This window comes from Manis javanica, chromosome 4, assembly GCF_040802235.1.
Source record: "Manis javanica isolate MJ-LG chromosome 4, MJ_LKY, whole genome shotgun sequence".
Lineage (NCBI taxonomy): Eukaryota > Metazoa > Chordata > Mammalia > Pholidota > Manidae > Manis > Manis javanica.
Genome location: NC_133159.1, coordinates 14,694,699 through 14,722,659, shown reverse-complemented (window position 1 = coordinate 14,722,659; position 27,961 = coordinate 14,694,699). Strand labels below are relative to the sequence as shown.

The 27,961-nt window shown below is 49.1% G+C and overlaps 1 protein-coding gene and 1 long non-coding RNA gene across 5 annotated transcripts in view; one reads left to right on the top strand and one right to left on the bottom strand.

Annotated features, from left to right (window-relative positions):
• Nucleotides 1-14,612, top strand: part of LOC140848836 (uncharacterized) — a 61,657-nt gene extending 47,045 nt beyond the window's left edge. Inside the window, exons 3-6 of the long non-coding RNA XR_012130040.1 lie at nucleotides 10,901-10,973; nucleotides 11,634-11,713; nucleotides 12,107-12,175; nucleotides 12,712-14,612. This is a non-coding gene — a long non-coding RNA (uncharacterized lncRNA). The remainder of the gene's footprint in view (nucleotides 1-10,900; nucleotides 10,974-11,633; nucleotides 11,714-12,106; nucleotides 12,176-12,711) is intronic.
• Nucleotides 6,439-27,401, bottom strand: UBXN10 (UBX domain protein 10). Of its 4 annotated transcripts, XR_005056446.2 has the most exons (4): nucleotides 23,140-23,233; nucleotides 15,012-17,621; nucleotides 14,625-14,749; nucleotides 6,439-8,457 (listed from the first exon to the last, which is right to left on the bottom strand). XR_005056446.2 is itself a non-coding variant. In XM_073233325.1 (3 exons), exon 3 carries the CDS (start codon nucleotides 17,604-17,606, stop codon nucleotides 16,764-16,766), a length of 843 nt encoding a protein of 280 aa, XP_073089426.1. In that variant the 5' UTR covers nucleotides 17,607-17,621; nucleotides 24,670-24,824; nucleotides 27,007-27,401; the 3' UTR covers nucleotides 14,778-16,763. The 4 variants fall into 4 exon arrangements, 3 of the variants coding, with proteins under 3 accessions (XP_073089426.1, XP_036856082.2, XP_073089424.1); XM_073233325.1 differs by lacking the exons at nucleotides 6,439-8,457; nucleotides 14,625-14,749; nucleotides 23,140-23,233 and adding exons at nucleotides 24,670-24,824; nucleotides 27,007-27,401 and having other exon boundaries at nucleotides 14,778-17,621; XM_037000187.2 differs by lacking the exons at nucleotides 6,439-8,457; nucleotides 14,625-14,749; nucleotides 23,140-23,233 and adding an exon at nucleotides 27,007-27,401 and having other exon boundaries at nucleotides 14,778-17,621.
• Between the last annotated feature and the right edge of the window lie 560 nt (nucleotides 27,402-27,961).

Here is a 27,961-nt window from a genome sequence, read left to right as displayed (position 1 = left end):
GAATGCCAATGCCTCCCTTCATCCCCTCAAAATAAACTCCTAAATGTTGACTTGAAGCATATGGCTCTGCTTCGGTATAAATCTTTGTCTAGTTTCTCATGGATATCATAAAACAGCAAAAAGATTTCTTCGCCACATTCTCTTCCTTCAGAGTCTGGGCTTTCCCTTGATTCCGAGGCTGTCATTCCCGCAGGAGGAACGAGCCCATCCCGTCTTAAATGGAAGATTCTTTGCAGAGGCTTAAGCTGTAAATGTGAGCAGGAAGGGTTTGCTGTTAGCCTTTAAACGGACTCCTTTCATTTAATTTCTTTAGAGCTGATTAGAGTAAGGGGAACTTTTAATGCCAGTTGCTCTTCTGACCCAGGGAATCTGACTCAGGGACTTTTGTGGCCTGGAATGTACTGAACTGGCCAAGATATGACAAAAACTTTTGGTGCCCGGGGTGCTGACTGAGTCACAGTGAAGCGTCACATGGCCCCATTTACCCAGGCAAAGTGGTCTAAGTTCTCTGGATGACAGCACAGCCTGCCAAGGCCAAACCCTGAAGGCCTGCTGCCTGGCGCCCCTGAACGGAGAGCCTGCCCCCAGGCGAGGTCCCGCTTCTGCCCACCTCTGTGTCTCCCCACCACCACCATCCCACTCTCCAAAATTCATTCTTTGAAGAACTTGGTTAAAACTGGGCTTTGCTGAGGTGTCCAGGAGTCTGTTGAGATGCAGAAGCACAGACAGTCCTGCTTTTCAGCCCAACCCGCCCCTGGGAAAGGAACTATAAAGAGTATCTTCATGATGTAGATCATATTTTCCCACAGGAACACTGTTATAATTGGGGTGCATTTCTAACCAGAGACCTGGTGTCAAGCAAGTCACAGTGATACCCAGCATCATGTCACAAAAGGCACTCTGTCCCCAAAGCTCTGTAATCATTGATCAGAGGAAAATCTGTGACAGGCTCTGTTTCTGATGCCGGCGGGGCAGTGCTCCTGAGCTGAGCTGTGCCTCCCCAGACACACATGCTGGAGCCCCTTTCTCTCCACTCCTGGCCTTGATCTTGAGGCTGTTAACCCCTAGTTGTTCCACATGGGCTGGCTCCTTTCCTTTCCTCACTGATTCCCTTTAATAAAAGACCTTTGAACCATTCGCCAGTTCCCCTGCCCTCCGTTTCCCCCCCACCCTGGCCCTGCGATGACATAATCCACACTGTGATGGGCAAGTCACAGTAAGAGCGCCCTGCCCCGCAGTACTGACCCTGGACTGTGATGAGCATGTAAGGATAAACGCCTCTATAAAGCACTCATCGGTCAGAGCCCTGGAAGAGCCTGAATATACCCCAAAGCTATGGCGCCTCAAGGGGAAAAGGTAGCTAAGTAGAGCATTCTTTAATTCTAAAAATTTTTTATTGATTTCTTTCTATGTGCCAGGCCCTTTTCAAGGTACTGGGGGTATAGCTGTGAATAAAACACATAAAGAAGCCACATGGGGTTCTAGAGGGAGGACATAGTGGCATGTATCTAATGAGTAAAAAGACCACTGTCCCACGAGTGTGGACATCTGAGGAGCTAGCACAGATGCTTCCGCTAACCAAATTACTTCTCCCCCTCTGATCCAGTCTCCTCATCTGGAGAATGAAAAGACTGGAGGTGGTCCCAGTGAAGGACTGGTGTCTGTGACCAGCCAAGGGCACTTTGATTTGTAACCCTTCTACTATAGCATCTTTGGCTTCTCAGCTGAGAGAGCCGAGCTCCCTGCCTCTTCTTATGTGGCGCATTCACACCAGCTCCCCTCTCTGCCCCACAATGCTTTTCTGCTTTGATTATTGTTTGGTCTTAAGAAAGAAGAGAGAGCACCTCTCCAGCAGGTTACCTGCTGCCTCCCCCCTGCCCCCCACCTACTCCCCTGTATCTTCCCTTCTCCATTCCCATGTGGGCAGAAACATTTGTCAAGAGCAGTCAAATGACCCATTCTTCAAGGGTGGTTGCTGTGGGCAGAATGCCTCTGAGGTCACTGCGATGCCTTTGGGGGCATCTGTGGCCCTGAGCACGCTGGAGGAAGCCAGCGGACAGATTACAGGGCGGGGCTCCGTACAGTTGGTGCAACAGAACCCCTGGAAACCAATTAACAGGCTGTAAACCTGAGAAGGGACTGCAGCCAAAGAACAGGCACCCTGTGGTAGACAATCATCAGTGTGGGCAGGGACAGCAATGTAGGTCAGCTCCCAGCCAGGAAAGTTTTACGAGTGCAAAATGCAAATCCCTTCTGGAAGCAGAATCTAGGTAAAGGTTTTCTTTCCATATTTGGGCAGATGACCACCTGGTTGCCCTGCAGCTCCCCTTGGTTTCTGAGGCAGCTGGTCTTGGCTTCCACCCCACCTCCAAAAAAAAGTCATTCAGAGGCCTCCTAACTGTGACCTTCTGGTTGATGATCATGAGAGAGAGGGCGAGATCCTGCCTCATAAGCTACGTCCGGACAAGGTGTACTCTCGCATTCTGAGGACGCTGGAAGTTTTCCAGCCTAGGACAGCGAGATTCTTTTCTGTTTGTTTGTTTTGGAAAGCACACCTTTCAGCATTTCCAGTGCTTGTGAAGAGTTACGAGTTTTCTCGGTGAATATCTGGGGAACAATGAAATGAGGATGAACACCCAAGCTTCAAGGACTCTTCTGGCAGGGATTCGGTCCAGCAGAGACAGGGGAGTCTGGCTCAGGCCCCGCTGGGGAGGGCTCGAGGACCACTGTGAACCTTCCACCCACCAGCCTGGCGTGGGCACAGGCTTTATGGAGTCCAGCAAAGCGCTGCCATATTTATTCTCTTGTTTTGGTTCTTCAGAACAGCTCTGGAAAGTGGGCAGGGTTGGTGTTAACATCTCCAGTCTGGAGAAGGCAACCAAAGCTCAAAAAGGCTCCTCTGTGCGTTTGCCAAGCTCAGACATGACAGGACAGGAGAGTGGTCTCCCAGCGCTGAGGGCAGGAGCGTGGCCAGTGCCTCCTGAGAGCCCAGGGTCGGGAAGGACAGTTATACACATGAGAGCACATTTCTGGTATCAGGAAATACTCTAGGCTTCCCAGGGACTCAGGGAGGGGGACCCTGACACGTTGTTTGGTAGAGGGCTTGGCCCTACTGGATACCACTTTCCTTCAGAGGCCAGGGCACTAGATCCCTGACAGGCATTTTTCTAGGTGGTTCCTGACTCTGCTTCAACAAGACAGGAGAGCAAATCACACCTCCTAAAGGTCCTGGGCTTCCCAGGCAGGCAACAGTTGCCATTTGCCGAGGGCTTCAGAGGCTCCCCTCTTGGGTCCCCACTCTGCTGCTGCTTTGCCCTGAGGCTCTTTTCCTTGATGACAGACACACTTGGCTTCTGCGTGATGCAGAAATGTTGACCAAACCTGAAGATCCCCTCCTTCTCTGGCACTGTGCAGGGCATCTCTCTGGCATATGACCCCGAGGATGGGTAGACTTTCTCCTGGCCTTTTCATAGAAGAACAAAGAATTGTCACCCTCCCCTTAGCAACACCACCCTCCACCCCTGAAAAACACCTGCTCACAGCTAATCATGTAGCATTTCTTAAAATGGTGCATGAGAAAGTTTGCAAAAGCAGTTGTCTAGGATCCTTCTGCTCTTATTTAACTTTGCCAGCAGAGGTGTCTCCCTAAGTGAATAATCTTCCTAAGTGAATAACAGTAGAATCCTGCTTAGACTCATCTCTCACTAGGTGGACTAGCTGTAGCTCACACTGACCCCCCTAAATATTGTTCCAGGGAATGCTTGGCATGAAAGAGTTTGCTTCCACGGTGCCCTCTAGGGCCTTGTTAGAGAGGGGTAAATGCTAGGGGTGAAGGAATTCATTGTGCACCTGGAGGAGTTTACTGCCTTTCTTAAAGCAGGAATTGAGAAGTGGAACTAATGAGCCGGCTGTAAAAGCCACAGACCACTTGATGAGATGTAAAAGCCATTTCCCAAGTTGGGGAGAAATGAAAATCCCCAAAGAAAGACCACCCCATCACTTAACGAAGAACTATTTTTTTTCAATGTGATGAGTACTGGCAGACGTTTTGATAGACAAAGAGGAGTTACCAGAGGCCTCCCCTCAAAAAACCCTGATTTCTGGAGGGGTGACAGGGGTAGAGAGGAAGAGATTTCTTTACCAGATGCACTCTATGTTATCACAATGGCTAGTTTGGGATTTCAGATGATTCTCTGCAAGGACGCTTCTGTCACTGTGGCTTTTGTTTACTGTTCTGGAGCCCAGCCCCAGAGCGGCTGTGAGGGTGAAAAACAGAATTCACAGAAGGCTGGTACTTCAGTGCCTGGCATATGGCAAGTGTTGGGGATAGCTGTAGCCCATGTAATTCACAATATCAGCGCTGGGGAAGGAGCTGTATGTCTTTTTGTGAATGGGGAAATAGAGGCAGAGGTCAGGCAGGATGGTTGCCCATGACCACAGCAGAAGGTCGCAGCCACACCCAGGCTTAGCTTCACAGGACAGTCTTACTGGAGTGACACTGGTGGAGGGAACCCAGGCTGCCTGGTGGGTGCCGGGCAGGGTCTTATTCCCCCTGGCCCTCTTCCCATTCATACTGGCTGTCTGGGTTGTACTGGGACAGCTAGGGACCCACCAGCATGGTTGTAAATATAAATCTCCATGCTTGTATTAAGGTCCTTTATAAAGGACCTTTTTAATTGCCAGCAGCTTGGACTGAGGCCATACTTGATACTGCAACAGCCTCAGCTCAGCACCTCCAAACGGGTCTCCCTGCTTCTAGCCTGCCTGACCCTCATCTACTCCCCATACAGCCACCAAAAGGCCTTTTTAGAACCAACTTCTGATTTTGGTCATGACACACTCCTGTTTTGAAATCTCTGCTGGCTCCTGTTTGCCTGCACGGTCAAGTCTATACTCCTTAGTGTGGCCTCACGACCCTTTACAATCAGCCCACCTTACGCTCCCCTTTGAGGACACCCTCCAGTCACTCTGTGCTCTCCATCCATGTTAGGGCAGACCCCTCCCTGACTGCAAATGTCTGCACATGCTCTTCCCACCGCCTGAAACACTGTTCCTTGTCCCCTCCTCTGCCTGGCAATCTCCTGTTTCACCTTCAAGACTCAGCAGAACGGTGACCCCTTCTATGTAGCCTTTCCTGACTTTCTCAAGCAGAGGTTCACAAACTTCTTTGCAAATAGGAACCTCCTGTTTAGTGAAGGCCAATATGTTTCCCGTTACTCAAGAGCTGGCCCCTGGCCCCAGCCACCATCACTTCTACGGAGGGCCTGGGGACTGCTCAACGGTGTAGCCTGGCCTTGGAAAACATTCCTCCAACCTTGTTACAGGCTCTATGTTTCAGCCCCGTAGGAAACAGGGTGAACATATGCAGCAGATAGCATTTTAGACATGGAAACTGTGTACTTGAAGATTAGGAGATATTAACTGCTATTAAATCGTCTCACCATGTTTGTGAAAACAAGATGGGGAAGACTGGGACCTGGAATTGAAATGTTTCCCAGAACTCTAGCAGAGGGTCTGCCCTGGGGTGGGAGCGGAACCATTCCCGAGTCACCTGCAGGGTTTTCCTTACACAGATTGGAAGCTGGTGACCCTCCTCCGAGTGTCTTCCCACCCTTTGCCACCTGTGCCATCTTAAGACACTGGGCTTCCTTTCTGAACCTCCACAGCCTCGCCTATACAAAGGAGGTAATGACGTGTGCCTCAGAGGAATATTCTAAGATCAAATGAGATTCTATCTATGAAGTTCTTAGTAGACACCAAAACAAGTCAGTTCCAGCCTCCTCGTCCCTTCCTCACTTCAGCTAGGAACTCACCCTGCATTCCACCGTCAGCCAGGGAGGAAGTGCTCAGTGGTGGGGCAGAAAGCCGGGTCACGCCAGAGGGTAGGAGGCTGGGCAACACGCAGCCCCTCTTCTTTCTATTGCTTAGGGAAAACCCTGCCCACAGACCCTTCATAGCAAGGGCTTCGTGGATTTTCACTCATGTCTGCATTCACATATTATTAGCAGAGACGGAGCCTCTGCTGCACGATGCCTGCCAGGACCTGAGGGGCCCAGATTTAATCACCAGGTTGCAGGTTGCCCTGTGAATGGCTCCAGAGCTCTTCCAAGAAGGACACCAGGTGGCGCTGTGGAGCGACCCCGAGAGAGAAGAAGCTCTTCCTGGTAGGGGAAGAGCCGACCACCGAGGGAGGGCTGCGCTGGGGGTGCAGAGAGAGCCCTGGGGGCCGCAACCGTCAGGCACAGGCGCCCCGCTATGAGCACCCCTCTGACGCTAAGACTGCATTTGAACACCTGCATCTGTTTTCCTGGCAGAGTTGTTGACAAGACCGGCGACCATGTGCCAAGTTCAATTCCAAACGCTTCATATGTATGAACCCATTTAATGATCACAACCCGTGAGCTAAGTCCATGATCCACCCTAACCAAAAACTCTGGGAAAAGGAGCACAGAAAGGTTAAACTTTCCCAGGGGACCTGGCTGGTCAGAGAGATGGAGCCCAGGTGGCCTGGCCCTAGGGGGCCTGGGCTTCAGCACTCAGCCACTTGACACAAAGAGCTCATTTTGCCCTGGCAGCTTAAATACCTCTCTGTGGCTCAGGTTATCTTTAGTTGTCTGAGGTTCAGTCAGCAGCACTGGCTTAGAGGAGACACTTCTAGGAAGCTGGGGGCTCCACTTTCTCATAGACAATGTACCTTTAGGCTGCCATTTGCAAGAAGCCAAAAACCAGTGAGTGTATCAGGGGTGCGTTCTTGGGCAGGGAGCTACGCATCCATTTATTTACCAGAGAGGCAGTGGATGCCAGTGTACAGGCAGGCAAGGTCCCAGCTCTCATGGACCTGATATTGGAGTTGGGAACACAGCTAATAAACGAATCCATAAAGAAGAAAATTCCAGGTAATAATAAAAAGCAAAGAAGAGTAAGGCAGGGGAATGGGATAGAAATTGAACAGTAGCTGGAGGCAGGGACAGGGAGGGATGGACGTGCGGGTGCAGCAGGCAGCTCATTCTATATGAGTTTTGAACTAAATACATCCTAATTCTGTGATCCCCTTCAGGCAGAGAAAATGTCATCTGACTTGTACAGCAACCTCTACACACACCCACTCGTACATGCAATGCATTAAATAAGGGAAGACTTGTTCTCCAAGTGCCAGGGGTTCTGGGGCTTGGCTGGGCTGCCTGTGCTCCTCGCTTGCTCACCTGGCCCCAAGGGTACAGGTGCAGGAATGCAGTCTCCTTCAGCCTGGGGAGCTGGCTGCGTCAGAGGCTCTATGGCAATTGTTGACCTTTAATCTCAGATTTGAGCATTTTTCAGAAAGGAGCCTCTTCCTGCTTACAGTTTGGCAGTAATGTTGGCTTTTAGCAACATCTCCAGTAACCAGTAATAAATACTCAGTCATAGAACTGAAAGGGTCCTGAGAGATTGCTCAGCCTCTGTCTTTGGACAGGAAATGAGTAAACCATCCTTGATCCCAAGGCTCCATCTCTCTTCTTGGCTATAACCAAGGACAGAGATCCGTGGGGAACCCGCAATGTCTCATCCTCAGATGGATCCCTGAGCACAGGTCATGCATTGTTTTCATTCAGAAGTGTGGTTCCTGAAAGGGACCCAAGCAAGGGCCATTAAGGTATTTGATTACTTGTGCAGTGGCTGTCTCACCTGTAGACAGGGCTTCTGTTCTTGCAAAAAATGTAAAATATTTAGAGAACAGGAACCTACCTGTCTTCACAGTCCCTTGCTGCTAAGAACGTATTATCTTGATTAAGGTTATGAGGGACGTGCTCTGAAATAGGTGGATAAAGACCAAAGCAGATGGACTGAATTAATCCATATTTGCTGGCTCTACCCAGAGCACTGCGGGGACTTTGAAAACCATGCCAAGCTCATTGGGGATGGCATCAGTGTGAGACATCGCACTGTGAAGGGGGTGGGTGACCCAAATGCCCTCTGTTCATTTTATGCCTTTGATGCTGAGTAGCTGTTTTGTTTTGTTTCGAAGGCAGGATCTTTAACCATTTCATATTGGGGAGACTGGCACCTACCATGCTCGGGGCCCATGGCTAGGCACCCAGAGCGCCCAGATGACTGAGTCACGGGCAGTGTGGGAAGGCCTGGCAGCCTTGTAAAAGCTGTGCGCTGGTTCCAGGACATCTCTCTTCCCTCGGCTGGTTTTCTCCTACCCGGCCCTCTGAGATTCAGCTCCCGCATCACTTTCTAGAAGCTCCCCCCATTGTCAGTCTGTGATTCCATGGTATCTTTTAACGTCTTCATTCATTCCTCATAGACTTCCTGAGCACCTCCCATGCACCAGGCACTGTTCAGACACTTGTGCTAATCTCCGGGTGTGGTAGCTTTCTGTGTCCCCATCTGCCTCTCCCACTGGATGGGGAGCTCCCTGGAGGGCAGCGAATACATCTTCATATCCCCAGTAGCTGGTGGCTGTTCAATAAATGTCTGTGGAACAAATGAAGAGAGAAATGGCAATATAAGATGGGAAGTTATTAAAACAAAAAGATGTCAACACATTCTCAGCAAACATTACTTCATCTGATTCTTCACAATAGCACCCTGGGTAGCAATCATTCCCATTTGTGGGTGGGAAAATTGAAGCAAAGCATGACCCACCCAGTAGAACACGGGGCTCTGGATGCCAAATCCTGTGCTCTTTATACTCCACATGGTAGTGTTTCTTCTGTGAGAACTAGAGGCGGGTAATGAGCTGGGGAAACCCGGGGAAGGGAGAGGTCACTTGCAGCAGACACCTTCAGAGAAGCTGGGGCTGAAGCTGAAATTGACAGGTGGCTCCTGACAAGTGGAAGGGGGTTGGAGAGGAGGAAGCCCACCCAGGGATCTGAGAACAGGACAGCCCAGGGCAGGCTCAGAGGCAGCCACTAGCCTGGCCTTTTGAGACTCACAGACCATAGGAATTGGAAAGGACTTTGAAATGCCCAGCAGTTCTTAGCCTGGCTCATCCTTTGCATTCCCAGTGGTGGGAGGTAGTGGTGTTGTGGGGGGTGGTTCACAGATCCCGACAGACTTTAATTCAGGAGATCTGGGACAGACCTTTTAACAGCTCCAGTGCCTTTTGGATGCTGAGGGCCCCTTTAAAACCCATTATCCAATTTTTGCCTATTGGCCACAGTCTTAAAAGAGTTCAGAAGCCATTTGGGAGAATTTTTCTGGCTATGCTGAGTCAAAGGTTTGGGTGCGATGGTCTGCATTTTCCCCAGGCTTGCAGCCTAACCCTTGTCTGCCAGCTATAGCCCCTACCCACCCCATTTTACACACTGGGCTTCCCACTCCTCTGCCTGAAAATGAAGGATAGCCTCCAGCCGTTGTATATGGATCTCACCTTGGACTCCCTGGAGGATGGGACTGAGGAATCTAGCCTGATTGGCACCAGATGCCTTACCGGGCCCCTCCTGGTGGGGAATGACTTGAGCAGTGTAGCACCGCTTGGAGAGCTAGGGCCGAGTCCAAGGGCGTTTCAGGAAGTCCCGTTCAGCGTCTCCTCAATGACACGTTTCCAGTATAAATGATGAAGTGGGGAGCAGATGCTCTCTGCGGAGCATACTGATTTCCTGTGCTTCCCGACCAGCCTTTGCTTCAGTTTGCCTCTTACACCTCCCCCGCCCTCTTGTTAAACCTAAATTAAAAGACATTAGGTGACGGAGGGCTGGAAGCCCAGGTTCCCAGACTGAAAGCTGGTGGCTTTGACCGGTTCCTATCTCTTGTAGGTCAGTAGGAATGTTTTCTGCCACCATTGTGCCGCATTGGTTTCAGACTATTGTTAACACTGTGCTAACCACACGTGGTATTTTTAAACGTACATGCCTCTTCCCACTAGATTGGAAACTCCTCGACTGCAAAGACGTGTCTTTCTTCTTTGTGCCCCATGTGCGCCATGTCTGGCGCGTGTGAGTGTTCATTTTGTTGGCTCGATGAAAAGATATGTATTGAAATAAGGTTTGAGTCATAAAAAACCAACAGGCATACAGTTCACTTCATGACTATGTGTTTCGGAAAGTATAATATTTATCAATTCTAATTCATTTATCAACAAATATGAATATCAGGAACAAAGAAATTTATCTCCCAAGCCCCCATTAAAGCCCTTTCCTTGCCTCTAATTAGAATGGAGTGTCCCGGATTAAGGCAACAAATTAGCTACAACCTGAGTTTTTAATTTTAATATGAAAAAATATCTGGAAAGACATGCAGAAATGTTAATATTGGATAGCAATCAAAAACATGCAAAATAAAAAAACAAAAAAAGATTTTTCATCTTTGTTTTCAACCAGGAAAGGCAAGGGAAATTATGGAAAGCAGTAACCTCAAAGTTGAAGATGCTGTGTTGAAACATTTAGGTGCTTGGTGTACAGTCCTTTGAAAAGCAAAGCAAAATTCAAAAGATTTTTTTTACACAGTTTGACCTACCTATCCTATTCCTGGAAACTTGTCCTAAGGAAATTATTGGAAAGATACAAAAAGCTACAAAAAATGAAGACGTCCGCATTGACACCTATAGCGAACCACTGAGAACATGTTGATGCTCCATAAAAGGGAAATGGTTTAATAAATCACATCAACATGTTGACATATTACTCAGTCTTAACATAATTATGAAGACTGTAGAAATTTGGAAAAAGACCATAAAACTGCTGTGTTTGCTGGGATTACAAATGTTAAAAATATGCCTGTGTGCCTACTGGCAAAAAAGTAATGTGCAAAATAAATTCGATCTTTAAGAATGAAATAACATATGCCAAAATATTAACAGCAGTTATCTCTGATGGAAAGGCTTATGGATGGTTTTTATTTTCCTTTTCAATCTCCTCTATGTTTTCTAAGTTTTCCACTGAAAAAAAAAAAGCTGTGTGTTTTGTTTTGGAGGCAGAGTGTAACAGATTGTTGAAGAGTGAGCCTCTGCTGCCTGGAAAAAGAATTTGTGATGAAGATGTATGGAATGGGTAAGCATTTACTTTAGCACTGTTTTGACAATAAAATTAAGTATTACTTTTTAAAAAAGCAAACGGGTGATATATATGGAAGCTGACCACTTCTCATGAAGTCCACCTTTCTGCTTTTCATCTCTCACTTGGATTATAGAAGTAATAGCTTCTGCTTGGTCTTCCACCTCCTACCCCTGCCTGTTCTCAGCACGGCAGCCAGATTGCTGGTTTGAGCATGGATGTCAGGCATGCCTCCGCTCAGCACCCCACAGTGGCTCCCCATGGTGCCCAGTTACTTGCCTATAAGGACCCACGTATTCAGTCTCCTCTCTGCCATATCTGACAGCTCTACCGCTCCTGGCTCCAGCCCCGCTGGCCACTGGCCTTTCCTCTAACAGGCTAGATGGGTTCCTGCCTGAGGACCTTACCAACCCCTCTGCCAGGAATACTCTCCCCGGCCCCCTCACTCTCACATCTTTCTCCACTCTTACATTACTTTGTCAATGAACCCTGCTTTGACCTCCCAGGTGAGATCTCATCCTCTACCACCCCAGCTCACCGCTTTCTAGATTTATCTACCCTACTCTGCTTTTCTGTTTTCCACCACATGTACCCCTTTCTAGCATACTATATACTATTGATTATGTATGTTGTTTCTTTCCTGTCCCCGTGTACTAGGATGTAACCTCCCGGAGGGCAGGGATTTTTGGCCTGCTCCGTTCACTGACAGACCTACTACGTGCCTGACAAATACATAGGTGCCTAATATATATTAATTGAATAAATTTGTTACAGATGGTTTTAATAAGATGAGGGCCTGCTGGGAACTGCAGTCAGAAGGAAAGGAGTGAGCTGGGGCCCCGGGCTGGGGTTGGGGAAACTAACAAGCCCTCTACAGGTCAGGATCCAGAGTCTTTGGGGCACTTAAGTCTGGGCTGGGCTGGCACTGCAGTGTCCCCGGGCTGGATGCAGGGCTGCAGTGGGGCCAGCAGGTGATTCCCACTTGCTGCCATCCTCCCATGGTTTGTCTGCGGGTAGCTGGCTTCTCTTGCTAACAGTGGGCTGGGGCTGGGAGACCTGGGATAGCCCTTGGTGGTACTCACCAACCAGAGCTGACCCGTGATCTCTATCTCTCCGAGGGCAAATGTCAGAGAGGTACAATTCTCAGCTGCTCACAAAAAGGACCAAGGCCTTACAGATCCCCTCATTGTAAAGAACAGGTGGGCATAAAAATCATGAAACTAGAAGCCTTGTTAATTAGCTAAAGAACAGTGGTTTTATTTTCTTTCCTAAGAGGAATCATCCCAAATCGGCTGCTGGAGTTGAATGAATGGCATGAAGGGAAGCAGGAGAGGGAGAGATGGGGGAGGGGAGAGGCATAGATAAGCAAAGTGTTATTTTACTGAGACAGGACTTATTAAGTAACTTTGGACAGTCATCTTACCCCTAGAGTTGGATGGCAACTGATTGTGTTTAACCTACATATTACGTGAAATAGTAACCATTCTAGTTACATCTCTTCTTAATTAGAGCAATGAATAGCTTTGGGATTCTCTGTATGCTTTGTCCAAAAACATTCCTTCCTGTGAACACTGCTGCTGGTCTGGGGGTTTCCCCTGCCTGCGTGTGTTCATCTTGTTGCCCTCATGTTTGTTTCATTTTATAGAAACAGTCCCCATTGGTGATATAATCAAGCTAGGCCCACTTGGGTAAATCCCAACTTGCCAAACTAATCTGCTTTTTTTTTTTCCTTAAGAAAATGGATGATGAGCCCAGAATCTGACCACCTCTGATGACATCTCTGGCCCAAGGCACCATCGCTTCTCCCCTGGCTGCTGTCAACGTCCAGTCATGAGTCCTCCATCTTCCACCTTGACCCCTGCAGTCTACTCTCAACACAGCAGCCAGAGAGCTCCCCTGAGCAGACTGTTGGAATGAGGCTTGCTTAACTGTATCCACTGGCAGTTGTCACATCAGTTGTTCAATTCCTGAGACCAGATTTAAGTGTGTCCAGAAATATCTTCAGAGGTTTGTTCTTCCCCATCAACTGTTCAGTTACCACTGCTTCCTAAACTGCTTGCAGGGAGAGGGCATTAGAAGGAGCTGATCGAAACTGCCCTAATCAGGAGGAAAAACTGTCACATCACCAGTGTAGACACAAAATAAAACACCCAATTTTATTTTTATAAAGTGAGTTACTGTCTTGTGTGTTGGTGAGTCACCAGAAGTCTGCTCTGCTTGGATTGCTACGTCCTCCGCAGTGGCCTCCGACCTTCACCGCTTATATGGTGGGGTTTGGGTTGGTTCTGGTTTGGGGTGCGCTTGGCCAGTCTCCAAATTTCCTCTGTATTGTGGTGTGTTGCCTTAGTGGACTAAGGAAACAGATGTTCCTGCATAATTCTCAGAATGATTTCCAAACTAATGCTAAAGTAAAATAATCTAGTTTTCTAAGCAATTGTGTTTAAAAAGTAGAAAAGTAGACCCTCTTACCATACAAAAGGCTCATCTAAAATATGTCTCAAAACCACAGGAGACTGTGCATCCTCCCATCTCCACTTATGATGACTTTAATAAAATTGTGTAAGGAGAAACTATTTTGCATCTTGGGGCAGAGTAGCTTTATCTGACATTAGAAACCCAGTTAAAATGGTGATAAGAGCAGGAACGAAAGCAAGGTTTAGATCCTGGAAGGCCTGCTTGCATGATGCATGACAGTGATGGTGATTTGTCACTAGTCTTTTAATTGGAATGGAGACCTCAGGCTTGTCTTAGTTTGTTTACGAAGCACTTAATGTGGGAGCACTGGGGTGACTGCTGGCCCACGGTCATGTGCACCTGCGTTCCCTCCCTCAGGACAGCCCTGGCTTGATGGCCTTTGGCTGGGTCCCCAGGTACTTTCTGGGCAAGGACTGTTGTTTAGAAGCCATCTGTTGGCAAAAATGCTTTGGATCCTAAATGATGAGTCACTTATTTCTCCAGCTGTTCCTTCAGCTGCCAGCACTAATTTACTTCCTGGACTTTATCAGGGGATATACTGGAATAGCTTGTCATGAAGCTTTGTCCTATGCAAAGTTCATGTCCCAGATGAGCAGCCTTCCTAGTGCCATCACTGGGGTTCCTTTGCATTTCACAGTGGGGGAGGGGTGGTGGAGAAGACAGCAGCCATCTGGCCTGGTCCTCACTCTAGGGTCTTTCATGGATAAAGCTGCAGCCACCAACCTCAGTCGGGTTTGAGAGCCCAGAGGTGGCTCCACATTTTACAGATGGTCTCTGGGTGGGACACCAATGCCTGTCACCAAGCATGACGCAGGACAGGCCTGCAATGATTACTGCTTAAGTGGATGCAGGAGGTCTGTAACCACAAAGTGGGCACAGCTGACTTACCTAGAGTCACAAAGAGTAGTAGCCAGCCCCAGCTGAACCCCACAGGCCAGAGTGCCCCGTTGTCAGTTGTCACATGCAGAGCCACCAAGAGCTCTGGAATCCCGAGTCCATTCTTGCTGACCTCAAAAGGAGTGCAGTGCAATGATGCCTGGGAGAAATTCAGGAGACTGTCCCTATGCAGGCAGGCTTAATGCTGTAAGTGGAGGGCCAGAGCTACAGGAAGGGGGCTCATCTGCAGTGCCTGGGGGAGAGGGCTCGGATGGAACAGCAGAACTAAGTGCTTACCGAGATCAGGTGGATGAACTCCTCTGTCCACTAGAGTGTGGGAGCAAAGTCTTGGGCTAAATACAGGTGTACTTCTCCACTGAGTCGATTTCACACAAATCAGTTTTTATTGTTAGTATCATCATCTTTTGTCCAAAAAAAAAAAAACGATCATTAAGGTGGTTTAAATCTAGTTTTATTCATATATCCTAAAATATCCTAAAACATTCCTATGCCTCATGCCTTCCATTTTTTTCACCACCCCCAAGTTCTAGGCTAAACAGCAGAAGCAAACCCCAAGTGCAGAAGATTCTAACCCTCACGCATGCTCCATTTTCCTGAAGTTTTCTAAAGGTTTCCTGCCTGGAGTAATTACTCGGTCCCAGGTGGGTGGAATTTTATTCTTACCACAGAGTAGGTGTAATTTTGTGGGAGGCTCTTCCCCCAGCCTTCCAGATCAGAGGCACAGTTTTAGGTGGGAGGTGAATCTGTACTGAGTACCAGACTCAAGCCACCAGCCTCTTCTGCCAGGGTGGGTAACTGGGAGCTGTGGCCAGTCGTGTGTGCTGCACAGGGCACCGCAAGCCCCAGATGACCTTTGCAGTCAAAGGAGCTGTTGACCAAACAAGAGGTTATTGAGAAATTTTGCTAAACATTCAGAAATAACCTATCTTGAGTGATCTGTGTGGTGTGGGATGCAGTTAGGACAAAGCAAGCCTTCTTCAGAGGAAACAATGTTGGTGTTAATCTCCATGGCTAGTATCAATTTACGGGAGTTAGTTTTCCAGCCACATTCCTTATCTACTCCCACGATGTGCTTGTTGCTGAGGTTGCAGCACTGATATGCTTCCCCAACTCCTGCCTTCTCTGTGAACCTAGGAGGTGGGAGTGTATTATCAGCACCCAAGGCTTCACAATGGCCAAGCCCTGGGGGGATAAGATTCCCTACTTTCAATGGTGATTTGGCCATAAAGAAGGTCCAGATGAGACGTGGGAGTCTGGCTGAACTCACAATACAAGAAAACTTTGGCAAATTATCCATGTCACCTCTTCAGGGTTGGAAAAAGACGACTGTGGTTTTCAACTCAGCTGCAGGCTCAGGCAGTCAGCCGCACTTCCTGCCAATCAACAGGACCACATGGCACAGCGAGTAAGTGACATCAAACCGAGGGGCCCTTCTCCTCTGGGGACTTCTAAGTCTAAGAGCCACTGGGCACTCTAAGAGGGCCTCCATGTGTGTAGTAGGTAGGACATGGAAACTGGGGGATAAAACAATGCACCCACACCCAGGTAAGCCCGAGGTCCTCAGCGCCAACTTGCACAGGCCTGTAGGTTTGTATGATTTAAGAACAAAACATGCCATGACTGACAAAAGCAACGGAAATCAGGTTACAATGGCTTTTCTCAGTTTGGGAAGAATTGTACGCACAGAGAATAGCTACCAGAAGTTGTAAACCTAGTTATTCTCTACTTAAAAGAAGCTGCGTGACTAATCTACGGCTGTGGAAGCAATTTACTTTCCAGTTCCCAGTGATTTTAGAAATGTTGAGGTATTAGGGGTTTGTATTAGCAAAATACCTGCTCTTTCCCCTGAGACCCCCTCACGCAAAACAACAGTCATCCCCAAGGAACTCTAGTCACCCAGGCCCAGCAGAGGGGCTGCTTCCAAGATAGGGCCAACCACCTGTTTCTTAAGGATGCTTGCGAGACTTACAAATGCCAGCTGACATTTCCTGAACCCTAGTTATTTACCAGGCTAGAATCCCCTCTAGGAAGTGTTTAATCCTGCATCGAATGCAGAGAGGCAAACCACTGGCTTCAAGAGAATGAGTTCATTGTAAAGGCAAGCAGGTGCTCTGGACAGGGCCCGAAACTCTAGAAAAAGGGAGGCCTGGTCACACCCGTTTGAGGAACAGCCTCAGGAACTCGCCAGTTCACTCCAGGGACGGAGAGAATTTAGCAACTGGAAGAGAATCTTCTTGATGTGCTTGGTGGGTGTACAAATATCCCTGCTTCAAAGGTGATGCTGTGAAGACAGGAGTCCCAGTCCCAGAGGCACCACGGTGCCATGGCACTTGGCACCACGCTGCCCAGGACGCCATGGCACCCAAGCACACTTCTTGCTCAGAGACCCAGGACCCCAGCTGGGTGGCTGTGGACTCAGGGCCCCCCTGCCCCACCTCCCTGTGAGATGCCCAGCACCGACTTGTGGGGGATTCCGCACTCTTGCAGAGATTTGGTGAGATCAGAGAGGCATCTCCGGGGCACCTCCATTGTTTCGATGCTGCAGTGCTCGTAGCTGGCCTTGTTCTTGTGCTCAGCTACGGCAACAACGGTTTGCAGGTCATCAGTTGGTCGGAAGTGGCGTACAAACCTTCGGCCTGACGGTGACCTGACAGCAAGCAGCAGCCTTGGCTCTTGATCTGACGGTTCCTCCAGAGCTCCAGCCCTGGGGGAGGTCTGTCTCTTGTTTTGGATGAATTTTCTCTCTGGGGAACAGGCTTGAGCTCTGGAATCTTCTTTGCTTGTCTTCATGGAGCATGTCTCCTCTTGGTAAAGACCCTGCGTGCTGCTCAGGTGCAGTGAGCAGGCCTTTTGAGCTACTGTTTCCACCGCCCCCTCCTGCAGGGTCTTCCTGTTGATGGAAGGAAGAACTGGATATTTATTGAGGGAAGAGGAAGCCCCAGTGGGCACCTGCTGCAGCAGCTCAGGGACCCCATCGGGAACTCCCTGATTGGGAGATCTGGGTGCACAGCTTCCTGGTTTCTGGCTGCTTGGGGACTTACAAGGAATGGCTGGAGGCAGAGAAGAATGTGTGTCATGTGAGTACATCCCTGGGTCCCGGGGTTTGTGCAGACTCGGCCGCATGCGACCCTTAGCGGACTTGGGCCTTATGAGGTGCATGTTCAGTGTGTGTGGCTGCCAAGCGAAGCTGTCGGCCGCTGTGCTGACTACAGAGCTGTGTTCAGGGTGAGCTATGTTCACAGGGGCTTCCGTGGCCATTGCTTCCTAAGACCCCTAAGGAAGCAGGAGAAAAGAGAGGAAGCCATGATCAAACTTCCAGGACGTCTGGATCCAAGCCCTTCACTCCCCAGTGCCAGGATTAGTACCAACCAGCCACCCTCGAGGGTATGGGGCCTCTCTCTGGATTTCTGACATCTGGAGAGGGGCACCCTCTGCAAATCATTTGCTCATTCATTTCAGGCAGTTGGAATAAATATATCAGAGCACCAAACTCCTTTCACTTGAACAGAGAGGGAAGACAGGTGTTGAACCCGTGAGTAAATAGAGCTTTTCAAAAAGTAGTTAACTGCTATGAGGAAAATAAAAAAGGTGTTGCACCAGAGAGAGACAAGGGTGGGAGTCTAACTCTTAATCTTTTGGGTTGGGGGTACTTTAAGCTGAGAGACCAGGATGATGACAAGGCACCAGCCATGTTACACTTTAGACTGGCTAACCTTTTCCAGAAATATTTTCAGCTTTGAGAGCCACATGGTCTCTGTTCCAGTTACCCAGCCCTGCCAGTGTAGTACAAGAACAGCCATAGATGATATGTACACACAGGATTGTGGCTGTGTTCTGATGAAACTTGATAAAGACAGGGGTGGGCCAGATTCGGCCCATGCTGTGGTTTGCCCACCCTTGATCTAGGGGGAAACACGTCCAGGTGTAGACAAAGGCCTGAGGTGGGGCAGGCTTGATGTGCTCCAGGGAATTTTCTGGCCCCCAGGGTACACAGCCCTCCCTACGGATAGCCTATACAACCCATAGACATGGAGGCAGAGAAAGGAAGGTTATCAGTAGCTACCTTTGCACAAAAGAGCCACAATAACCCAGTTAAGTTCCCGAGCAGGGAAACCAGGCTGAGCTTCACTGAAGGGCTGAGAGCAGACCACAAACTTCTCTGTTCTTTGATCAGACAGTGGTCACCTCTGGGCCAGCGCTCACTCTGGAAGAGCCACTCGGTGCAACCCCCCATTCTCATCTTCTCCCTCAATCCTTTTTGTATTCGTTCCCCATCCAGCCATAGTTTGGCCTTATTTCATTCCCCTTCCTATTGTGTGTTCATTCAACCTTGCTAGGTGGCTCTACACAAGTCACTCCCGTAAAATCCCTCCACTGCCTTAACTTTGTTCCCAGGGTGGAGGGAGAGGAGTGGGGGGCCCTGTTACTGATCTGCCCGTTGGCCAGAACTCGCTGTGAGGTACTCAGGTGCTAGCCCAGGGGTCCGCACGCCTTTCATGTTAATGGTCAGACAGGAATATTTTTGGCTTTGTGGGTCAAAAACATTGTGGCATATGGTCTGTCACAAAAAGTTGGCTCTGTCCTTGCAGTGGGAAAGCCACTACAGACAGCATGTAAATAAACAGGTGTGGCTATGTTCCAATAAAACTTCATTTATGGACGCTGATGTTTGAATTTCATAGAATTTTTACGTGGCGCAAAATACTATTATTCTTCTGATTTTTTTCAACCACGTAAAAAGGTAAAAGCTGTTCTTAGTTCACGAACTACACAAAAATGGGTACTAGGCTATTATCTGCCAAACCCCTTCTTAGACCCACTCCAGAGGGGACTCTGGGCACATGCTGACTGTACAGATGTGTAAGCCAGAAAGGCAGAGCAATGCCCCCTGCTCAAGGCCGGCAGGCAGCAGAGCCTGAAACAGAGCTCAGGTCTGTGACACACAGTCCTGTTCCTGAGGACCAGGCGTCCCATCATCTCTTCATTAGCTGTTTACATTTCTGTCTTCCCAACTACCTGCTAAACACTTTGCATCTGTAAACCTACATTCGCATCTCCCCTTAGCAGAGCTCAGGAGTGTTCTGAAATCACACCGAAGCAATGTTCTGAGGCATGGTGGGAAGTGCAGCCGGAATTGCCAAGTCAGGTGTCCTCTTTCCTCACCATCGGAGGCCTCTTAGCGAACAGAGTCATCACTCCTCATCCTCCCAGGCCCTGGTTACATCCTTCCCGGAACACGCAACTCGGTGCTCCCTGTTCTCTGCCTCCCTCTGAACCCTGATCGCTAGGGTACTCCTGTTCTCTCCACCCACAGGCTGATCGGGGTCTTTCGTGGTCTTCTAAAGACCTTCTGGTAACTTCCCAGTGCCTCACTGTCTTCAAGAAGCAGCACGTTTGGGTGCAAAGGACACAGGACCTGCGATCGTTTGCAGGCTCTGCAGAGAGCCAGCTGTGTAACCACGGGGCATTCCCCCTACCTTTCTGATACAGGCACATCTCAGGATGGAAGTTGGGTTCCAGACCACCACAATACAGCAAACATCGCAATAAAGTGAGTCAAATGAATTTTCTCCCAGTGCACATAAAAGTTATGTTTACACTATGCTGTAGTAAGTGTGCAATAGCATTACATCTAAAAACACAATGTATGCGCTTTAGTTAAAAACTTTGTTGCTCAACAATGTTAACCATTGTTTGAGCTTTCAGAGAGTTGTAATCACTGATCGCAGATCATGCTCAGTAAATATAAAAATAATGAACAAGTCTGAAATATTGCAAGAATCACCAATATGTGACACAGTGGCCCAAAGTGGGAAAATGCTGTTGGAAAAACGGAGCCAATAGACTTGCCCAACACCGGGTTGCCATAAACCTTCAATCTGGGAAAAATGCAGTATCTGCCGAGCTCAACAAAGTGAGGTGTGCCTGTACATCACTTTCCTCCTCTATAGAATTAGCTGTAAGACCTTGAAGACATTATTCAAACACCTCACATCAGTCTCTTTCCTGCAACATGAGGCTGGTGATATGATATCATGTAGGTGAGGCCAGAAGCACAAGGCATGACACACAGCAAGGGTTTAATTATGTGGTAAGGTTTTTTTTGTTTTTGTTTTTCTGCTTGTTTAGTGCTTTCTATTATTTTAGGCCCCAAAGTCTAGCCTGTTGCTGCTGAGCTTTTCCCCAGGGTGTTCTGCTCCTAGACTCTGCTAACCAGCTGGTGACTCCTGGGACTCATGCCCGCCCTGCCCTGCCCTGCCCACTGCACAGAAATGGCAGAGAGCTACGGCCTATAGAATTGCCTCAAAAATGTGAAATAAATGCTTTCCAACAAATCCCTGCTAATTCCACATTTTAATGGCATATTTACCTCAAATGCACTTACTCCAGGCTACCTTCATCACACACTCCTGAACGTCACTGTAATCCCAGCCCCTTAGCTTTGCACTCCAACATTACCATTCTGTGTGCACTACCATTATTGCTTCATTTTAGGGAGCACCCTCTTCCTCTTCACCCAAACCACAAGCAAACAAAACACAATATCCCTGTGTGTTTCTGAAGCCCTACTCAGTTCAGAATCTACCCTGTCTTCCTTAACATCAAGGCCTGTAAGTTTGCTCCATTCTATCCACAGACCAAGCCTTCACACCCTCCCATATTCCACTTCTTGCTAGGCTTTCACACCCAATCTGGCTGCTAGAAGTTCAGGAGCCTTCTCCTTGGCATCAAAAAAAGCTTGCCCATCTCTGTGTTAATTTCATCTATTTTCTGATCCACTGTGAAGAACATGTGGGGGTTTCTTCCCTTTGATTTTAGTTTAGTTCTAAAGTCTTTCCCTTGTAATTTAGCAGCTCTGCACTTTTCACTCAGCAAGGCAGGAGATCGTAACTGTCCAGCTCTTCTGCCAAAGATGAGCTCCACTGATACACTGCCTCATGCTCTCTGCCCACCCTCCTCCCAAACAGAATGGCTACTAATTTGCCACAGCTTCTACAGAATTATCACAGACTTGGCTTCTAACTCCCACACATGCCTCGGCAAGGTTTAACTGTCAGTAAGTTTGGTAACTTAGAAACCTCTTCCTTAACAACTTTGACGAGGAAAGTCATGTGTTCTCACAGGCTTTCTGCTGGATTATTTTTAACAGTAAAACTTGACTATGTGCATGCACTTTCTATACCTTTTGGTACTATATAATTATCCATGTTCAGGGGGTGTCATATTCTAGACACCCTGGTCATAAGATAACATGACTGCGAGCTATCTCAGAGAAAAACCTCAATTATGACTAATTCCTGTAAGCCCACTCATGGTTATTTAGAGACTAACACCTCCTTCAGGTAAAACCGTTCCATCGAACCTGCTTTCATAACCCGCTGCCTCTCCCGAGTGCAGGGACCATCTGCTGCAAGGAGGGAACACCAGCTCTTCCCAGCTTCTATCGTGTGGAGAGGGGAAGTGAGGGCAACAGCTGTATAAGGACCTGGCCCAACTACACCCTTACATCCAGCCCTCAGGTCCCAAGCTCTCCCCACCCCCTCAGTCCGGGAAGGCTTCTGCAGCACCCATTACCATCTCTGCACAGCTCATTTCACCACCTGGAGGCCCAGCAGACTCTCAACCACAAAGTGATTTGATAAGACCTAGGCATAGGCACCCATCAAGCGGCCAGCTGAATAGGCAAGTGGCCTGTTTACTTCAACATAATAGCTGCATCCCAGAGGCCTGCTAGGAGTCAGGAAACAAACACTGATAGCTGTTTCCAAGGAATGGCCAAAAGGGCAAACGCCCAACCTTAAGATTAATTGCCAGATCAACCGGAAAGAAGGAAATTGTGGCAGGAGAGGCTAAAGTCATAGTCTTGCTTTCCAAAGAGCCCACCTCCCACCAAAGGGTCAGACCACCCTATTTCAGTCACAGCCCAAATCCAAACCTACAGTAAGTACAATAAAATATAACCACCCACACACCATCTGCTGGTATATACCAGAGATGCATACATTTGAATTGGTCTTTTAAAAATGTTTACCAGTTAAGACCATCCCCTGCCAATCCCTACCCCTCCTCATGAGGCTTTCAGGATGAAAACGCTCAGAAGAACCAACAGGAGATGGTAGCTGGCCTAAGAATGAGAAAACTTTGGTACCACTCCCAGTTCTCCCAGGACTAATAATTAGAATACACTGTCCTATGCCGAGTGCCACGTTGAAAGGGGGAGCGGAGAAATTGGACCACAAGCTACCAGTGTGATCAAAGGTTTGGAAAAGGAACTGGGGATGATTCCAGCAGCCCCGGGAGGCGGGTAGGTGGAGGGGGATGGCTCAATTATTTGCAAGTACTGGCAGCTCTAGAAGGAAACAAACTAAAACAGCAGAAGGAGGGATTTGGGGGAAGGGCAAGGAGCGTTTCGAGTGTGAGAGTTGAATTGGGCCAAGAGCACAGGTCTGGGGGAGGCTCAGATCTTGTTCCGGGCTCTCTGTGTGACAAGATGTCCCTGTCCCTCTGGGTCTGCGTCCCGCGCTGTACTGCCCAGCCAGGGTGGGGGGCATGGCCCAGAGGTTTCCCAGGCTCCTCGGATTCCGCAGAGCGCGCGGGCTGTCCTAACCCGGCAACGGAGAGCTCACACCAGGCTGGCTTTGCCCCTGGGGAGTAGCCACTTCCCCGGCCCCTGTCCTGTCTCCCGGGGCTCGCCTCTGTGGCCGGGTCTGGGCAGGCCCGCCCGGCGACGCGCCCGGGCCCGGGACTGGCCTCCGGCCCCTTCCAGGCCACCGGGTCCGGCCGCTCTCACCTCGCCGCTCCGCTCCATCAGCTGCGGCCGCCTGGCTCGGCCCCGCTGGTAAACAGCCCGGTCTCCCGGGCAACCGCGCAGGTGGGGGGCCACGTGCTTCCGGCCTGACCGGAACCGCCCGCCGGGTGGGGGGCTGGGTGTGGGGCGAGGCCGGAGGCTGAGGAGAGGGGAACCTGGGCTGGTGCGGGGGAGCACCCCGGGGAGCACCCCACCGGCCTCAAGACTGGGGGCCTAGTAGTGGTCCCCGGCTTTCAGATGACGTTGCTGGACTGCCTGCGTCCTGCGAACCCTAGGCCCTCAGGGGGCATCTGTTTGAGTTGGAGACCACCTGTCCACCTTGTCAGTCCCCAGCGCGGCCCTTTCAACCCTCCTCCACCTCTTCATGTCCTCCTCAGCCTCTCCCTCCTGCACCACGTCCGGAACCTTGGTGTCACCTCCATCCGCACCCGCTCTGATCCTCCTAACCGCATCTTCCCGGACTCCCACAAGTCCAGTCACTTCCACCACAGGTGTCTTATCAACTTAAAACATCGTCGGGACTCCAGTCCAGTGGCCCCTCTGCTTGCTCCCAGTTTATCAACCTGCTTCTCTATCCTGCCCAGCCCATGGTCCATTATCTCGTCCATTCTGTCGCAAGAATCCCCCAGGCCCTGGTCCTGCTGTCTGCTCCCCCCTGATGAAACTCCAGCAGTCCACCTACACCCAGGTACTGAGGGACTCTTGACCAGCCACGGACCTTGATGGAATGGCATTGTGTGTCTCCACGCCGACTGGACCCCCAGCCCACCCAGAAATCCTTCCACGTTCTCCAGCTTGGTTCTGTCTCCTTTGCCCTCCGTGGCTATTTCAAACCTCCTCCTTTCGCCTGAAGCTCTCACCTCTTCCCCTCCCTTCTACCGCTCAGAAGATACCTGACTTCCCCCTTAGAAAATAGAAGCCCTCAGATGGAAGTGTTCTCAGCTTTCTGCCATCAGACCTACAAACCTGCCTACTTTGTCTTCCTGTTTAACTTCCTTCCTCCTTTTCTAATGGTAGGGGGACCCATTCTGATTCCGCCCAAGACTGACTGCTCCTCCATGACTGTCTTGAGACCAGTTGCCTGTCACAGAACCACACATAAGCACAACCTCACCACACTCTAGGTCTTTGGTCCTGCTGGCCCTCTGCCTAGAAGATTCTCCTCCACCCTCCCCAATCCTTCCCTTTCTTTGCCTAATTCTCACTTACTCTTCAGATCTCAAATGGACGAAGACTTTTTCCCAGGGTAGAATTAAGATAGGCTTCAGAAGGAGTCCTAACTGGTCTGTTGTCCACCAGGTACTGTTCTAGACTCCTAGAATATGCAGATGAATAATAGAGTGACACTAATTTTAGAAGATAATGTTAGTAGACATTCAAGGACCATATTATCAGAAGAAGGAATTAGAATTCATTTCCTAGCATTGTGGCAAAATGTTTGCTGATCTTATCCATCCCTGATACACGGGATTACGATAGAGCACAAGGCCAACCCTCCTACAAGATACTCACAATCTCGTTGAGGAGACAGGTCACACATCTGTGAAAGTCACAAATCAGGTCCTTTGCTATATAATTTGAGCCAAGGGTAGAAGAGCAGGCTGAGGCTGGGCATGAGCGATTATGTTCCAAGTGATTATCAGCATGGACAGGAAGTTCTTTGGGGCCTGAGAAGGATGGGGTCATTTCAGCAATGATGTTTCTGTCCATCTCAGAAAAGAAGCACCTAATCTGTGGGAGCTGCTGGTGAGGGTCTGGGCTGGGCAGGCCCTGGCTGGGGTCGCCTCCTCACCCACCCTGGACATCCAGAGAAATGTCTGGAAGGCCCCAGGAAGGTGCAGAAGGTGGCAGTTTTAGAGCTGATGGTTTTGCAGCTCTTGCTGGCAGCTTCATTCTTGTAAGTGATTTTGTCAGAAATGTCTAAGCAATGCTCTTCAGGCCTTCAACGCCCACCCAAAAAAGATTAAAGTGGATTCTTCATCAGCTATTTTAATATCACCTAAGAATTATGCAACTTTTTGGAAAATCAAATTGGCTCCTCACCCCCCCGTGTGCATCCATGCGTGCATGTGTGTGTGTGTGTGTGTGTGTGTGTGTGTGTGTGTGTGTGTGTGTGTCCCATGTGGGCATAAAGTAAAATGATGTTTATGCCTAAGGTCTGTTGAATATTCAGCAGTATGTGCCTTTTGCTCCCTGGCGCCCTGTAATGCACAGCCTCAGGGGAGGCTGGAGGGAAGGAAAGGAAGCCAGCCAGCCAGTTGCTGTGCCCGCCTTTTCTTTAAAGAAATAGCTGCGTCTGTTACCTTTGTCTTCCCTTCTTTCTTAAAGAGAGTGTCTTCAAAGTACAAACTCTATAATGCCTGGTCTCTGGCACACACACCAAGTGGATTCTCAGTAAAGGCTGCCAGAGGTCACTGCCATGCCAGATTAAATGTGGACTCACCTTTCTTTTCAGTCATGGTTCCCTCTGTTCCCCAGCTCTCTCCCTGGGCTCCAGTCAGCTTGCTCCCAAATGGGCCCTTAGCTTTTTCATGACCAGGGTCTTTGCTCATGCCTGCCCCACCCTGCTGCCTTCCTTAAGTCAATCCAAAATCAGTGATCCTGCAAGGCCCGTAAACGTCATCTCTTTCATGAAGGCCTTTTCTGACACCTCCTCCCCGCCCCCCCAAACCTCATGTGCTTTTCTAACCCCTTTTGGTCCAGTGGAACATGCCCAAGGTGGCACCATGCACCACCCCTGGGTCAGCTCCTCTGTCATCATGACCTTCCTCTAAAGCCATCGTTAGCCTCCTTTGCCATAGAAAACAACTGAACCTCAGGGCCCTCCAACTTAATGAGGGGCAGAGCAGTTTTAGAACCCCCACCCCAAGTCCAGCTGACCTCAAAGCCCTCCTTGTATCCCAGAGCCCCTCTCCCACCCTGGCATTCCCACAGGGCCCTCTGTCTGTACCTGCCTATAATGCTGACCATGGGGTTGTAGGCATGGCCTCTGGAGTCAAGGCTTAAGTTTGAATCATGGCTCACCACTTGCTAGCTGAAGACCTTAAGTAACTGATAAAACTTCTCTGGACCTCAGTTTCCACTTGGAGAATGAGGATGACAAGAGTAGGATTGTTGCCACAGTGAAATCAGGTAGTATGTGTAAAGGTCTTGGCACAGTGCCGGGCACATGGGAAGTACCTGATGAGGGTTAACACTTATTATCATACTGTTTTTATCCAACAGTGCCTATTTCCTGTAGTAGCTTATGAGCTCCTTGAGGGCAGGAACTTGCCTGTGTCTGAGTCCCCCTGCTTTGTTCACACAGTCCCTGCTTTGTGGTAGGTGCTCAGCAAATGAGAGTTAAGTTAATGAAGAGGCAAAACGGATCCCACAGCGGGCTTTTCTACCAAGAGGTCCAGCAAGCTGCCAGTTGGTATCCCCCCAAGGATGTCTCGTTTGAAGTCTAAATGACCTCCCCTGGGGCTGGGCTGAACGCAGGAGCTTCAGGTTCTTAGCAGCTTGTTCCCAAAGAGCATTTGACCTCTTTTTGAACTAACAGCTTCTAGGTTTTGGAGTCTGTGCCCTGTGTCCCACTCTGTCTGTCCTCGATCCTATTACCTGTGTCAGCTGAGATCACGGGTAGCTTTCAAGCAGAAGGTGAACAGAGTGGAGGCTCCAGTAGAGAGGCCAAGAGGCTCGCAGTTAGGTGGCTCCTGATGTACAGCTTCCAGATAATGAAATTTAACCCTTAAACTACTGAAGTTTTTAAAATTATTCCTCCTTCCCAATATTATTGGAAAACATTCATAAATGTATTGCTCACTTCCCAGTTTTCTTAAGTAGAACATGTCAAACATAGTGACTCACCTTGACTGCTGTTGACCAAGTGCTTTCACCTTCGGGAGCTTGTTGAATTTTGCAGGCAATCCGTGGGGAGTCGGTCATTGTCTCCACCCACCAGACAATGAAGCTAAGGCTCAATGAGCTTAAATGACTCTGCCAGGAAGTGGTAGGCCCCTCTTCTCCAACATCAAACCAGAGTTACTTGCTCTCCACCTTTGCAACCTCTTACACAATGCAACCTTTTCTTGGTGACTCAAAGTCAATAATTGTGCTACAGGTTCGACACTGTTGATGTGGTTAGAACCATCTGCCTCAGCCGCCCCAAGTTCATAGGCTTGGTTGGTTATCATTTTCATCACGCCTCCCTCTCCCTTGTCTTTCTACTAACAGCATCCTCTGTAACTTCATTCCTGTCCAACTGCTGGGCCTGAGAAAAAGAGGCTCATACCTTGCTAGAACTACATCCAAAGAACATTGTTGCATCAACTTGGATGCTTGGGTGGATTTTGGTTTTGTTTTCTCAGCTGTGTTTTGGAAAGGCATAGCTCTTGGCTCAGTGACCCACAGGTAAGCAGGGAGGACTGCTAAGGGATTAGGGGTGCCACCTTCGGAGTCAGACACACCTGGGGTAAGTCCTGGGTCTGTCAGTTTGTAGGGCAAAGTACCTAACCTCTGCTAGTCTCTATTCCCTCCTCGATAAACTGGGCTTGATCATCTGTGCTTCATCAGGGGTACTGAAAGCAGATTTAAGGAGTTAATCCACATACTGTGCTGAGCCACTTTCTGGCCCTCATCACCTCATTCCCCTATCCCTCAATGGGTAGGTTGCAGTTTTGTTTTTATTTCTGTAGCTTGAAGCAAGATAGGACTCTGATCATTCATTCCTCAAATATTTATTCACAGTGGATTTCTCTGTGCCTAGTTTCCTAACCTGCAAGGTGAGGATAATAACAGTATTTATCTAGTTGGAGAATGTGAG